At 32.3% G+C, this 16,671-nt stretch overlaps 1 protein-coding gene and 1 long non-coding RNA gene across 2 annotated transcripts in view; one reads left to right on the top strand and one right to left on the bottom strand.

Moving 5' to 3' along the window:
* Window positions 1–16,671, top strand: part of LOC135321506 (uncharacterized) — a 204,593-nt gene that overhangs the window by 155,668 nt on the left and 32,254 nt on the right. The window lies entirely within an intron of this gene.
* Window positions 1–16,671, bottom strand: part of GABRG1 (gamma-aminobutyric acid type A receptor subunit gamma1) — a 59,861-nt gene that overhangs the window by 10,980 nt on the left and 32,210 nt on the right. The window contains exons 4-7 of the mRNA XM_010980338.3: window positions 6,615–6,835; window positions 5,704–5,786; window positions 2,493–2,630; window positions 2,214–2,366 (exon numbers count right to left, since the gene is read on the bottom strand). Of these exons, the coding sequence (XP_010978640.1) occupies window positions 2,214–2,366; window positions 2,493–2,630; window positions 5,704–5,786; window positions 6,615–6,835 (595 nt within the window). The remainder of the gene's footprint in view (window positions 1–2,213; window positions 2,367–2,492; window positions 2,631–5,703; window positions 5,787–6,614; window positions 6,836–16,671) is intronic.

The raw sequence follows: 16,671 nt of genomic DNA, 5'->3' as shown, positions 1-16,671 counted from the left end.
AACTAAAATGTTATTACATTCCTATTTCAGAAATTAAGGTAAACTATAGCAGAACTTAGCTCCCAGACATTTATTTCTTTAATTTAGTAGTTGTTATCACAGAATTTAGCTTAAAATAATGTGGTGGATTTTCTGTTAAAATATCTCTGAGTCCATGAAAGTAAAAACACATTTGAATATTAAGAAGATTCATTGATATTTCCTCCATGGCTTCTCCTGCTCAAAACCTTATAATAACCTTCCATTACCTTTGGAATAAAATCCAAAGTCCTTAAAATGACCTACTAAAGACATCTGATCTAACATCTGGCCATCTCTCCAATCTCGTTTTCTACCACTACTTGGCTACCTCTAGACACAGTTGTCTTCTTTCTGAACCTCAAGCATGGTTAGCAAAGAAGATCCCTCTTCAGAACCTTGTGGTTCTTTCTAGCCGATATCCACAGGCTACCTCCCACACTTCGCTAGGCCTCTGCCCACTCCTCAGAGAGGTCTAGTCTGACTCCATGAGATGAACGAGCGAACAGTATATCCACCCACATCCCCTGGCGTTCTCTAGCCATTTATTTTGCTTTCCCTCCTAGCCTTTATTACTCACTGACATTTTATTATATGCTTTTTATACTTGTACATTACCTGCACACCCTGCTCAAATGTTTTATATTTTAAAATGAACATGAGCACTTTACAGTATTTGTTCACTGTTCACACTGTGGCACCTAGAACACTGCCTATTTCACAGAAAGCATTTGATAAATGTTTGTGAGAATGCAATAATAATAATTGAATAAATGAGCTCAGAAAACTGCCCTTCAGAGACGTATGTATGCATGTATACTTAAAAAAAAACAAACAAAGCCTGATCCTCCAGCTACTTAGGACCCACAATTGTAAGAGATATTCCTTAAGTTAGATCTGGCTATGGCTTATCTTTACAGTTGCTATAGTAATGTTAAAAAACATGGATTCATGTAAAGCCATAATTCCACAATTGGCTATTCTCTGTCATGAAACTGGCATAGAATTTTGGCTTTGTGTAATCCTAACGGCAGAAACAGTCCTTTCAAATTCTCTTTGAGGAAAAATATGAGAATAATGTTTGAAAACAAAATACAATATTTAAATTATTGTATATACTCAGAGTAGCATACAAAAAATCTAAAGTAATTTATTTACCTTGAAACATAAAATAGTTTGAAATAACGTGAGGAACAAAACTCTGATATGAGTGCATTTTGTCCCCTAGCAATGTCTGCATAGACTCCCAAGGAACTGCATTTCCAAGATAGAACTAGGCGCCTCAGATTTTATCTTGCCACTTTTATGTGATTTGCATTTTATTATATTTATTACATGGAGTTCTTTACCAGCTATCATAGAAAACACATGAAAATTTCTTTATTGTTGAAAACAGAAACTGTCCCAACTTTACGTTTTTTAAGACACAGTTACTAGTAGTGTGATTCGTATCTTGCACTTTTGTTGGGAATGAATCAATTAATCATTAAGTTGTCTTTATATATCAATACATGGTTTTAGGTTATCATTTTATTTTAAAAATATATAGTAATTAGACATGTTTTCTTACATGATTTTGATTATCACAACAGATTGCTAAAGAAAGAAAGGACAAGTCTGCTTTATCATGTATGAATTACAAATTACTCTTTTAATCAATGTTACTGTACAGGCAACTCTCAAAAATATTTGTAGACTAATCACACATTTTATAGATTACAGAAGCCTGGAAACTTCTTGTTCCTTTCAGCGACCTGCCCTTTGGAACAGCTGACTGTTCATTAACACCATTGTAAGAGCAGGGAACTTCTAAGCACACACCAGTCAACAAATACTGGCTATTAGTGATTCAGCTAAAAAATAAAATCAAATCTTGCTGAAAAGTGATTGAAAATATTGACCAAATTTAACATCCTAGGATTATGTATGCCTTTCATATATTAATTCTTGGTGATTATTTATGCTTTCCTTGGCCTATTTTAAAAACATTTCTGAAATTTCAAGCTCTTTACAATTCTATTTCCTACTTGTTTTTCATATATTTATTTCAACATCATGTTGCAGTAGAGTATCTGTCAATTTTTGCCTGACTGTAGCTGGAGGAATATTTCTAATATATTAAACTGTAAACTTTTATCATGTTAAAATGTTACTAAAAGTCTTATGATACTGAAGCATAATATTACATGTCATACCCAGTGATGTTCTTGCAGGAACTGCATCCTTATTGATCCAAAAAGAGACCCAAGAAAGAACAACTGTCAGAATACATGGAATGTAGGTCTGAATAGTGAAATATCCCATTCGTCTGCTCAAGTCAAAAAAAATTGTCATGATTATATAATCTCCTGGAAGAAAAAAAATGTTTTATTTTTAGCTGTAAAATACTTATAAGTATAGATTCCAAATCATAGATTTAAATACAAGTGCCATTTAATGCTAGCATTAGTCACTGACTTATGTTTTCTTCTTACCAGAGATCGTGTGAGAGATTTCAGTTGTGTTCCGTAACCCTACAAATGCAAACTGATATAATCTCCAGTATTTAGGATCAGCCACTTCTACAGAAGGCTTTTTCCACTTATACTCAATTTCATTTTTAGGGTATCCATCTAGGTACGAAATTAAAATTAAAATTAAAACATATACATTAGCAGATCCAAATCTGTTACTGTTTTAATATCAACATCATCTAAATTCTCTGAAATGCTTCATTTTTTATTATACGTCAAATATAGAAAAATGCTGCATAAAATTTACATGTGTAGCTTAAAGAATAATCATATAGTGATTAATGATAATTAATGTAACTACTCAAATCAAGAAATAAAACCTTGTTAGCAACCAGGAAAAAACGTGTGTTTTGTTACAGATATTCTAAACAGCACATCTGAAAAATATGACTTGGTTTAGGTTCTTTTTGAACTCTACTTGATTATTGCTATACTGGATGCATTATTTTATAACTTACTTCTTTTAATATCATATTTGTAATAGTCACCCATGCTCTTGTATGTAGCTGTATTAAATTTAGTCTATTGTTTTACTATGTAGACACTTGTAACGTTTCCTGTTGGCTATTATTAATATTGCTGCAAATAACATTATTGTATATGCCTCACAAAGCATGTATATGCAGAAGTTCCTCTAGGATACATATCTAAGCATGGAATAGCTGGGTAATAGATTATTTATAATGTCCATTTTACGAGACAATGTCAATCTTTTTTCCATAGAGAGTATACTAACCTCATCTCGCAATAGCCAGAGTATGAAAGTACATGCAGATTGATATACACATTAAAGTTTATGTTGGCAGCCTTCTTTACTTTTACTAGTCTGTAGAGTGAATTTTATTTCACTTTTTCCTGATTATAAATAAAACCTAGACATCTTTTCATGTGTTTATTAGATTGTTGGATTTCTTCCCTAGAGAACTATTTGTTCAATTGCCCATTATTTTATTGGGTTTTCTTTTTTTTCTTTCTTTTTTGTTTGAATTCTATATACATTCTGGATAGTAGACATTTGTTAGTCATTTGTGTTTAAATTGTCTTTGCCTTCTCTGTCACTGTCTAGAATGGAAATGAATTCTTTCAAAAAGGATATGCTTTTGTTTCTGCTACATGTCAGAAATCCACAAGGCCTTTGGGTCCAGTCGAGCAAAGGAAATTTGGGCAATCCATGTTGGGGTGGGCTTGTGATTAAATCCTCTCGAGGAGTTATTTCACCCTGGTATGCTGACTGCAGAGGTAAATTTCCTTTTAGACCTTAGTGGTTGTATGTACACGTGTGTGAGCATGTATGGGGGACACTCTTTCATGTTACCCTAAGCTGTATGTAGAGATCACGTTTTATTACATTTTTATTCCACAAGGCTGTAAACATCAAAGCTCAAATTTATCTTGCTTGACAAATGTCCTCAGGTCAAAATTGGCTCCAAACTTCATATTTCTGGCATCAATTTTTAATGTGGATTTTGTGGCTGAAAATTCCTTACTAGTGATCACTTCCTCATTTTTGAGAAGTTTTTAATAATAAACTATTTTAAACTGTTTTCCACAAAAGAGTTGGTTTACCGTATTACAGAAATGGAGTTCACTATCACCTTGAGAAAGTTCCAAAACTGTATATCAATTCCGTTATCAGCCATGTGATGAAATAGCTGTTGTCTTTGCTGGCCTGTTTAAGGATCTTTTTCTTTCTTTCTCCATCTTCTCTCCCTTGTTCTCAAGGTTTAGACACCTTGTTTTTCCATATTTCCCATTCTTTTTAAATATAATTATAGACACAACAGAGTACAGTCATAGCATATAGGAGTGTAGGCACAAATTAAAAATAGTGAGCTCATTATGTAACCACTCTAAATCTCATGATATCTACTTTTAAAATGGGTGCCTTATTGAAACATTCCCAATATATTTGTTGTTAAACATTAGCTGGAGAAGGCTTAATTCTCTGCTGGACCCATACAGAGTGCCTGAAAAAACTTAGCTATGATTATTATGTTTATGTCTGTGACACCCAATTGCACTGACAGGGATAGAATATTAATTCCCAATAACGACAATCAAAGCTAAAGAGATGTCACACAAAGAATTTAGGCATGGTATCTAGAGGTGAGTACAATAATTGCTAAATCTTCAAATATTTGCATGTCAGTTATTCCTTGAATGTTCCTATTAATCAAGTCTTTGTTGAGATTTGGCTGTTTTATTCACTGAGAAGTCAATGTTAGAAAATCAAAGCAGTGAGATGTTAGATTATGAATTTAAAAGGACTTTTTAGTGAGATAAAATTATTAAGAAAAGACAAAATTGTTAATAAGGGATAACAGGAGATATTTGGGAATGTATTAAGTGAAGATGCAGGATAATACTTATGAGTACTTATAATCTACTGTGAATAAATTCTAGAATGTGATATCTAAAAAATGAATTTTAAAAAAGGAAACTAGCATTACATAATTCTGGACATAGGCAATACCGTTTTTTAAAGTTGTTTTACATGTTGTCAAGACTTGCTCAATTATATACTATCTAGAAAAAATATTTTTATAAAAACACATGTAAAGCTAAATATGTTAGTAAATACAAAATAAAACTGATATTGATATAGAAAGATTGTAACTATTTCCTTAGAACAAAATACTAAATTTTATATCCAAATTATTTTGCTCTAATCATTTCTCTGGCTTTCATTCCTTCTTTTGGATAAAATAAACTTATTTCTACCTTGGTTTTTCAACCTCATTAAAGTCTTCTCAGATATTTGCTATTCATGTAGTAAATATTCTTCACCAATAATAAAGTTAAATCTGGCCTCCAGGAATACGAATAAAATTTGAATCAGCTTTTTATTCATGGCAGTGTAAAAATATTTGAACATAAACTTATCTTCAATAGTCCTTTATTTAATCAAAATAGCAAAAGGATACTTGGATAAAACTGATTTGTAAAGAATGATATAATATAGTATATACATTCACTATGCATTTATTGTCACTTTTTAATTTAAAAGCAAGAAACAAATATGTCATTTGTAATTTTATCTAAAAGTTGGACATAATCCACATTTCTGAAAATTGTAAAAATTGTAGCTCATCTCATTTCATTTTACATTTTTAAATAATCAAGATCAGAAACTATAATGTTCTATGAAAATACCAAGTATTTTATCACTTACAGCTTGAAAATTCCAATGGGCATGAATGTTCATCCATAGGAAAGTTATGAAGCTGAAGGTAACATTCTGCATTAATTGTCAATCTATTCAGATGAAAAAATAAATATTAAATAACAAGAAATAATTCCAAGCATTAAAAATCTTTTGTCTAATTTTAAAACATGATTTTGGCTGACAATGATAGAATGTGATGTACTTGGAAAGAATAATTTTGAGTTCTCAAAATCTTAAATAGTAACATAATAACATTCATAAATAAATAAGAAGCTTCTCACATTTTTCTTTTCAACCAACTAAGATGCCTCCCAATTAATCTAAGTATGATCTGTGTTTACCGGTAAAAATTTACACTTCAGGATCTCAACAAACACGTATGTGTGTACATACACATGAAGATTGACATAGTGTACATGGTTAAGTATGGTGATTTTTTCACTCTTTATCATAAATATCTTTCCATTAAGGATATGCTTCTTAATAAGTAGATATGTTCAAGACAGTGAATTAAATAAACTTGAATCTTACATCAACCTTTAATCCTTTCTTAGGGATGTTTTACTACAGCATTGAAAAATCAGAGTATTTTAAAATGTTATGGCAGAATGGACTCATTAGATAAAATCTCCATCAGTCATTTGCATTATAGGTTAAAAAACAGGAGGTTATGCCACAACCTCTTCACCTTCAAAGAAGGGAAATCAAGGAGTTTTTCTTCTTTGCTTTTAGTCCTTTTCACATACCAGTAACTCTGAGTTTAAACAGTTGTTTCCAAAATATTTCACTATTTTAGATTTCAGCATATAAAAGAAGTTCTTCCTTTGCAATTTTGAAAAAAGGTATATTTAAGAGTTGATCACATATTAGCATGGAAAATAAATTGGAGCAACTGTATATTTTTTTAACAGTCATACCTTAGAGTATAAAGAACCCGTCCATCATTCCAAATGCGAAGAAGACGATTAGGAGTTGTTATCCAATGAGCATCAGATTTTCTTGAGTTTCTGAAGAAAGTGTCCGGAATCCAAATTTTTCCAACCATATTGCTGTTAAGCATAAGCACTTTCATGGTACTATTGAATTTTAATCGACTATCAAACCAGGTTTGGGCAAAAATTATATCTATTGTGTATTCCTAAGAGATAAAAAGAAGAGTAATGACAGAATAGTAAAGCCATTATTTTAGACATTTTCTTCAGAAATTTAGATTTTTATATTTTAAAGTTTTAAGTAAACAGCACTTAAGCTCAGTCTTTTTGGAGAAAAAAATGTACACCATTATTTTTACCTTCCTTTTTTATTGTTTACATGAGTCATGTAAATTAAAATCCAAGATTTCTGGTAATTACCACTACCCAGTGTGGTTTATATATAGTAAATTGTTTTCAAGATTTTTATAATATGTAGGATATAGTTATTAAATATAAAAGCCAATTATTTTAAGATTAACAATTATATTTACTTTCATGATATGTATGAGTACTTAAGTCACATAAAAAATTCAGAAACTACAAAATCAAGATACAAACACTCACCATATTATCTAAAAGCCCTTACCTTGTCCTTTGTCCAAAAAATTAATTACAATTATTTAGATCCACTGTTTTCAAATGTGTTAAAGCAACCACACTCACACACGCACATACATAAAGCCCTATTGAGGACTTATAATATGCCAAGTACTATGTTGCATTTTGTAAGTATCATGTCATTAAATCCTTACTATAACCTGTGAAGTAAGTACTACGATAATCTTTATTCTCAATGAACACTTATTAATAGAGACATGAAATAATTCTCCCTATATCATGGAGCAGATGATATAAAAACTGAGGCACTGCAGATTGAATACCAAATTTACATGTATAACAACCATACATAATGGTGGTCAAAAGTAAGGCATGCTAAGGGTCATAATCAGAGCAAAGGCTCTGCCCTAATTCAGCAAGTGACTGTCAGCAGGAAATTGCACGGTCACGAGAGAGTTCTTAGGAGCAGGCGATCAGGTATAACCCATCTTGATATACTAACAGAACGCCTGCCATATTATAAGCATCAAAATTTATCTGATGAAATTAATAAGAATGCATAATCAATGCTACTGAGAAAAGAAAATGATTATATATATATGTGTGTGTGAGTGCACAACTTTGATACTAAAAGGGAAAGAAAAGAGTAAGTTGAAAAACACAAGGTTTTATATGAGTCACTTGTGGTGGGGAGTTTGGTTGCTCACTCTTGATATAATGCTAGCTCTTGTCCAATTTACCTGGTGGGAAATATTTAATATAATAAGTGGATGTATAATTGGGAGTTTGACTGATGAATGAAATCGTTTTTAAAAAATGGCAGAGAGAATAATAAGGAAACAAATTAGAAGTCAACTTTTTTATAGGGAAGGTGGATCAAATCCCAGTTTCCAGGAAGGATATTTATAATTTTAGCTTACCTAACTGGAATACAGAAAGTAAATTGAGAGGAAAACCTCATTTTATCTATTGGTGAGTTTTTTAATTGAGTAAATTTAACATGTAACATTGTATAAGTTTAAGTTGTATAGTGTGTTACTTTGGTATATTTATATATTGTGATATGATTAGTGTTGTAGAAATATTTATCACATTACCTAATTATAGTATTATCTTATTGTCTATATTCATTATGCTGTACATTAGATCTTTATGGCTTAGTTAATACTCCTTACAAGTTAATACCCTTAAACACTATCATTTTATCTCTTTTGGATGAACAATGTTGTAATTTGCCAAAGCCATATAGTTATTAGTAATTATTTAAAATCCAACAAAGGCCTAGACATTATGTACTTGAGCACGAGAAGTACACTGTATAAAGGGATTAAAATCTATTAAATTTTTATGGATAATTTGTCCATATGATAATGTAATTAGTGATCACTCAATAATCCACCTACATGTTTAACATCTATTGTGTGTCGTTCATTGTTTTGCATGGATGTGAAGACATGAAGTCCTTGAGCTAAAAAACACTGCATCATGACCCCCTCTTCATGTAGTCTTGGTCGCCATGGGTTGCCAGAGTAACTTCAAGAGGGAGACGATTAAAACTTAGTGTGGGATGGCATAGAATCAAATTGTGCTCTAGAAGTTGGGCTGAAAGTACCATTGCAACTACGTAAGCCTTATACATTCCAGAGCCACAACCTTGATGATGTACTAATCGTTTGTAACTCAAACTGAGTCATAATGCAAAACATCTCATAATATATAATAATGAAGAATATTTATTTTATAAGTGCTTAATCATCTTTCTGAGTAATATTAATGGAGTGGTACGTAATATGGGCATGCATTTAGGAGGGCCAGTGGACTCCCATTTATAATATCACTGGTTTACCTCCTCCCTGAACCTTGGGGAAAATTCTTAGACATCTTCACAACAGTTATCTGCAATCCCCATTCTGAACTCCTGCTTCTCAGGCTAGATGTCTTTTCTTTGGAATAAATTATGGTTTGCCCAAGCAGCTTCTTCAACTGACACAAATAATTAACTATTGAGAGTCTAAAAGTGCACCCTGTGTTAATGATATGGTATCTGGTTTTAATAGTAAATACAAATAGAAAGGAGGGTCACCTTCATTCTATGGTAGATCCTAGAAGGAGTATTTAATCTACATTGTATACCAGAATTACATTGTACTTTTGTAAGGAATCAAACAGCAGACACTGCTTAAGATAAAGGAAGAAGTTTACATACCCACCAGGATTATGGCTTTGCAAAGATGCAATAGTGGTTGATAGAGGAAATCTAAAGCTACTTCATAGGTATACTGAGTATTCCTAACAGGGCATTAAAGATGGCATTTGAGAACTAACTTGTCTAAGGATGGGATAGAGCAAGCAGATGTAAATCATCTTAGCAGCGATCTTCTTTAGCATACCTGTTTATAAAAGTGCTAATCACTGTTGCATGAGTCACGGTTTCCAAAGTCCCAAACTCTCCCAAGCAGAGATTTTGGGGAAATTGTGAAATTTTTTTCTGCTCACAATTCCCTAAACCTGAATTCAAGAAGGGAAAGATACAGAGTGTACATCTTGATAATCTATCCTTCCCAAACTTTTTGCAGAGGTTAATATTTCCAAGTGCTTTTAAATTGCTAATCCTTAATAAATGTCTCGTTGAGATAAGAAGGTTATTAAAGTTTGTGCCATTTTATATGTAATGGAAAAATCCAATTTTGTTTGCTCATTTGTATTAATGTAATTTTCAGTAAGTGATCAAACTGTGTCCTTGTACTTCATGTTCCTATTGAGAGGTTATAATTACCTGCATAATAACTGAGCAAAAGAAACGTGAAAAGGAACTTCCATTCACTCAGAACAACAAGAACAATAGCTTCTAGGATAAACATTTCAAGATGAGGAGCAGTGCATTTAATGCTGAAGATCCAATGTACATTATGAAACTAACTTTGTCTCCTTGAAAGTTAGTCCAGAAAAGAGCATTAGTGAATAAAGGTGAAGAAGTGAGCCATTCTGATTTCTAACTCAATTAATCAAAGCATAATTGATAAAAGTGTGTGTAGTGTAGTCTTCCTGATTCACTGTCAGCTGTGCAGTTATGTATTTTGTCTAACATTTAAAAGCACTGTATAATTCAGTATTTTTGTCTTAATAATGGAAGAAACTTCATGCAAAATGCAGACCCAAGTAATTAATGTAAGTACATAATTTTGTCATGAAGTTTGGTTGATCCTGAGCTGGTCTTTCCACCTTGGCATTAATCTCTCCCTAAACTATCTATTCACATGGCCAAAATAGTATGGTGGGTCAATGGTTAGCAGTAAATTGGATTCTAAGGCTGTAAATATGTGGAGAAAATGTTCAAGTGTAGCTAATTCCCAGCCCGAGTAGCTTTAGTGGTAAGAGTTCATAAGATTCTGCCCTTCTTTGCTCAATTATTGTAAAAGCACTAACTTCTTGATACTATCACAACAAGATAAGTAAAAATCTTGGTGTTACTCTATTTTTCAAATGGAAAAAGAAATAAGGAACGAATAGGTTATGTGAGGCACTTAAATCATTGAAGTCACCAGCAATTCACTGAGAGATAATAAAAAAGTAGACATAAATCCTAGGTTCAATTATCAACCCCATGGGTTCTATTTTTATGCCTCTAAATGTAGATTGCCAAGGGTACATAACCCCATGTGCACTCATTAATTAACTTTTTAACAAATATTTTCAGTGCTTGAATTACTTCTATATTGTTCTTGATTTACAAAGATGAAAATGAAGACTTCTTGTTATGAATATATACATGATCAAAATTGGAAATTAATAAAACTTACAGGAGGTGGAATTAAAGAGAAATAGAAACAGTTGAGATTATTTTCAGCTATGGGAGGTTAAAAAAGACTTTATGATGGAAGTTGTATTTAAACCGAATTTTAAAGAATATACGAACACTCAGATAATATTGGGGTCAGTCAATAAATGCTGAGACGGGGAGAAGTACAGAGGTAGTAAATCATAGGGCATGATGAGGAAGAAAAAGAACTCAAGCCACATATAATGAAAAATGCTGTGAATTTTCTGTCTGTCAGGGAATGTACGTTCCTCAAATACACAGGATATTCCATATCTGGGAGAGTTTTTGACAGCTGTTATTTAAAACTGACCAATCAATTGTAATATATCAACTTGTATGTAAGGTAGATATAGGACTGGGAAGAGGGAATAAAAGAATATAAATATACAAAACCCCCAAAGAACTTTATAGCTATACCTTTCAAACACAGCTGAATACTAACATTAAAGAGAGAACTTTATCTCTAAAAAGTAAGTTAATTTTGTGGTCCACTCATTGTTACAAGTCCAAATCTTAACACAAAAATGCAATCAGAATTTTCTGACATTATCCATATACTACTAGAATAGCATTCTTTGCACTTTATTGAAGTACTGGCTTCTGATGTTTACCTCGTAGGTTGGATCACATTGTACATATCACAGAGCTGAATGCTTTTACCAGAAAGTCCAAAACCTATCACACAGTTTGCACAGTTTCCATTATAGACATTTGTCATGATTTCCATTACAGCAAAATATCAAAAGTGGAGGCATTTAACAAGTTTTCTCTCCTTTACATTTTAATTATACTGCAGAGTAATTTATGTTAGTCCAAATTCATTGGCATTCTAAAATCTGAACTTTTAATACATTATTTAAAGCCTTTGAACTGAAAAAAGAAACATAAAAGTAACATACTGAATAAGGGATGGGGCATTGTCTTTAATTGTATATGTAATTTTAAGCAGTTTTCAGTCAACAAAACAAATACTAACACATCAAAAGTGTGTGTTGTAGCAAGAAGTTATGATGTAATCTAAAGAACACTGGTTGGACGGAGTCAGGAAATCATGTCATAGTTCCAGTTCTGTGACCAGCACAATGCTGAGCAGGTTCTTTACTTTCTCTCAATGGAAAAATGAGGGCACTACACAAGATAATCATTCGGATCTTTCCCTGCTCTAAGACGCGGTGATCATGAGACTATTATTGATCGTGAGGCTGTTACAAAATAATAGAAATGAACTTTTTAAGAAACGTTCTGAGCATAAACAGAAATGAAGGCTAAGATGGGCATGGTGTTGTCCCATGACCCATCCTCATAAAAATACTTCCAATCTATTGGTGTCTTTGTTATTTTCATTTAATCCCACCTAATTCCTGCTAAATTTATATTTGAAAATGGCTTCAGCCAGTGGCTGCCAAATTGGTTGATGAGACTCTGAAGAGCATTTTCAAAATTCTGATTCTAGCTCCCCATCCCAGAGTACTGAATCAGAGCAATAGGGGAGAAAATTGTACTTTTCTTAAATACAGTTTGCATTTATAGGATTTTGGAAAATTTTGACCTAAGATCCTATCCCTTTCTTAAGGCATTTATATCTAATGTTTTCTAGGCTTCTGACTTTAAAAAAATAAAGGTAAGAGAAAAAGAGAGAAGAGAAAGATGCATAGATGAAGAGTTGTACAGAATTCTTCAAACTGAAAAATATAGGCTGTCCTCTCTCTAAATACAAGCTCTCTATATAAACACTATAGGAGAACATGTGTTGATGAGTGTGTATCTTTAAGAGAAGTTTGGTTTTTAACATTCAACTAATAAATATACCTCTACAGAATTTTAGAATGTAATCTTCTAAAACGGTAAAAATATTACCCCTCTGAACTTATCTTAGGCCCTGTTAAATTATCACCATATGTGCTGAACTGTTTTTTCTTAGGTACCCATTGTTTTTCTGTATTTTTATATTAGGAAAGCAATAACATTTGTTACTCTCCTTGCATAAATAAATTTTATATTAAGACGAAACAGCCAAAGCTGTTGCCTAATAACTTTGAGTTCATTATTGAAAAACCTTGGGAGGTACTATATAACTTAAATAATTTGATTTTAAAGAGGTAAAGATGTAGAATCATAAGGTATGTTTGAACCAACTGTAACATTTAACTTCCTATATATGGGGCAAAGGAGCATTCTGGATCAAAGAAGCATAGAGATGAAAATATCACTCATTCATTTATAATTTTGTTCTCTGCTGGTGTTGAATCAAAAAATACCTAAATTCTGTATTATTTTAAGATAAAGCTTGTAAATGAAGTAGACTTTAGGGTACCCACTCTAAAAATAAATGTTAACATAATATGCAAAAGAAAAGAAATTAAAATTATGGTAGCAAGCTTTAAAATATTGTACAGACCAAACAAATAAACTTAATGCATTTGCTGTTTCATAATTCCTGGCAAGGAGTGACTGTTTCCTATTAATACAGTAAAATGAAAAGAACAAAGGTTACTATGATATATAGAAGCTGTGCTTAGGGCTTTATTTCCTTAAATCTGGAAGCAGGAGGAACAAAAATGAGAGGGTAGGATGGAGAGGAGTGGCGGGGTGGGGGGGAGAAGGAGAGAGAGACAGAGAGAAAGGCAGAGAGATGCAGAGACAGAGAGCAATGGAAAGATGAACGTATTGAACATTAGCTTTGATTGTATGAACCATGTTGAAGAAATGTGCTCCTTGCAAGAAATTCGTGGAGAAAAACATTTTCTCTGATCATCAGCTTTCTCAATATATTGAGAATATTTAAACACAAGTTATTTGTCTAGGGAGTTTATTATAGAAAATGAGTTTGATAAACAAGACAAAGTAAAAAAAAAAGTCTTAAAAGTCAGTTCTCATCATTCTCAGATAGATGATTTAACTCTACGCCCTCTCCATACGCACACTGGATATTTGACCATTCCCCTTAAATGATGGAAGAAAATGTGGTTATTGGGAAAAATCTCTTATTCCCCTCATTGTATTTCCTTAAATCCTTTATTATATTTCCATATAGTAATGAATAGTGTTTATAATGTTTGTAGTTCCACCCACATTTTTAAGGATTTTTTTTTCTTCTTTAGGGACTAGTTGGGTTTTCCTTTTCTGTTAAAAGGAGTCTAAAACGGAGCATTATGGTGAAATATTTCTATACTAGCCTGAGAGAAAACAACTTGTCTTTTGCTAAATTCACTTAATCCAACTTGTGTCCTGCTCCCCCCTTGCATCCTCTCCAGCAGGCACTCGGTTCCTTTCTAAGCTGTCCTTCTCATAGCTGGTGCCCTCATTCTTCAGTCCCGTCTGCATTGCCAAGACCAGTCACAGTTCCACACTAGAAGAATCTAACCCGCTTCGGAACCATGTTCTAGGACATGTGACCTATGCCTCTGGCAGTTAGAATAATAAAAAGTTAAGTTCTGCAGACATGAATTGGAATCTCATTCTTGAGCAGTTTTTTTATAGCTGTTTCTCTCTCTGGTCTGACACTTTCAAAGTGCCTATATTGATAATCTCTTAATACTGAACTACAGAAGTGTGCACCAGTTCCTATGAGTAAACTCATGTCCACATAATGCCTGGAATTTTCAATTATAACTGTTTTGTACTTACTCCCCCGTGTTAGATACTCGTAGTATCACTTGGATTCCTAGAGCTTTCATTGATTCTGACTTCATTCAGAGAATTGCTGTAACCCTTGAAGGTCGTACTTGCTACCGGAGGATAACTGCAGTTGTTTAATTATCCTGAGACATTTACTCAAAAGAGTGACATGCATAATTTCCTCAAAACCTAAACAACTAAGAAGTTAAAAAACACTTTAATTCCAGTGTAATAACTTATATTACCATTTCTGCCTTTAGTTTTGATTGTATATTTTTATTCTGTTTACATTTAAATAGTTTAGTGCATGCATAGTTGGACAGCCTCTCCTCAAGTTAGCTATTTTTTTAAATCTTCTATATATTATTCATTTTTCATTTAAATTCTCAAAATAGAAATTATAGGAACAATCTATTCACTGACTAATTTATGCATTCTTTCAACATGCAATTGTTGAATATCCAATTTTTTGATAGTGATACCAGGATTGAAGCTATTAATCTAACTTTGGGTTAAAAAAAAAAAGAAAAACATATCCTATTGGAGAATGATACTGTTTTAGGTCTTATCGGTAATATACAGAGATACTATTTTATGTAGCCAAGCTTAAAAATAAACAGCTATTTTGCACCAAACCAAATTTTGTCTCATTTAAAAAAATAAAACCATTAAACCTATATATTAATTTTGTTCCTTACCAGTAACTTAAGTGTATGCGCAGTTAAGAGGGAAAATAACTTTCTTGCTTAATTACACTAAAGTCTGCTTTCTTGATTACACTCGCAGTCAAAACAACTGTGTTCATTTTATAATAACTGAATTCTAATTTTCCTGCATTGTTGTTAAAATAGTCTTCTATGTAAATGGTTCCTTAATCCCTAATATGACAGTGCTTGTTTTAATAAACACTATCAAATATTCCATAGTTTTTTTTTTCTTGTATTTGCTTTAGTATCACCAGTTTTAATCATAATTCACTTAATTAGTTTTCCAAAAAGCTATCACTGTCCAAGGTTACAAGTGTGTAATTGCCCCACTGGGAAAACTCAATCTTTTATACCATGAAACTTTTATGCAGGAAGATCATCTTTAAAGCCTCCTGATAGCCATTCTTGTCAAAGTATTTCTGGAATGCTAATTCAGTCTTTAATCCTACTTCTCTTTATTTTAATGACCACATTTTTGTTTAATAAATTCATTTCAATTGAAAACAAATCCCCAAATAAAAAATATACAATCCAGGAAAATTTAGACTTTTATATGCCCAGAGAGGCTTATCTAAGCATTCGTTATGAACATTAAAATGAACATTTTAAGATTCTTTTAAAGAGAAAATTAACAATTTAGTAAGGCATTACTTTATGAAATCTCATATTTGCATAATGTTAAATTAATGCACACAGCTATATAGAATGTTTTATCATTACAAAAACCAAGTGGCTGTATAGAACTTTTGTTTGGGGTAGATGTAATACTAAAACACTCTTGGAAACTTTCTGTTCCCTTGATTTATCTTCATTTTCTTGCCAACTTTGCTGTTTAATTGACTAGCTAAGCTTCATCTTTCAGGTCCTTAAGTGTATGTGTTCCTCAAGGTCTGATATTTGTTTCTTTTTCCTTCTCCCTTTACTTAAGGACTTTTGCTGATTCCTCAGGGATTTAGCTACTTCCTGACAAATGTTTGCTCCAGGCCTTTCTCCTGAGAGTTAGCTTCTATTTTAAGACTCTCAGGTTCAATTTATCCACAGCCAGTTTATATTCATTTGTATTAAGGCAACAAAGATGTCCATTAATGGGGTGGCCAAAATGCTGTCAGTACGGTAATCAATATAGGCAGCTGTGAAAGTTAATGACAATCATGTGAACTTCATATTGAGTAAGAGGAAAACTGAATATGACTGTAACACTATAGGAATAAGCAGACACAGATAATTGTTAGGTATGTAATGATGGTTATTTAAGTATAAAGTGGTTAAAACCTGTAATAAAGAGATAGTTTGACTG

Source organism: Camelus dromedarius, chromosome 1 (genome assembly GCF_036321535.1).
Source record: "Camelus dromedarius isolate mCamDro1 chromosome 1, mCamDro1.pat, whole genome shotgun sequence".
In the NCBI taxonomy this organism is placed as follows: Eukaryota; Metazoa; Chordata; class Mammalia; order Artiodactyla; family Camelidae; genus Camelus; species Camelus dromedarius.
The sequence above is the reverse complement of the archived record's forward strand: the minus strand, read 5'-3'. Positions and strand labels throughout refer to the sequence as shown.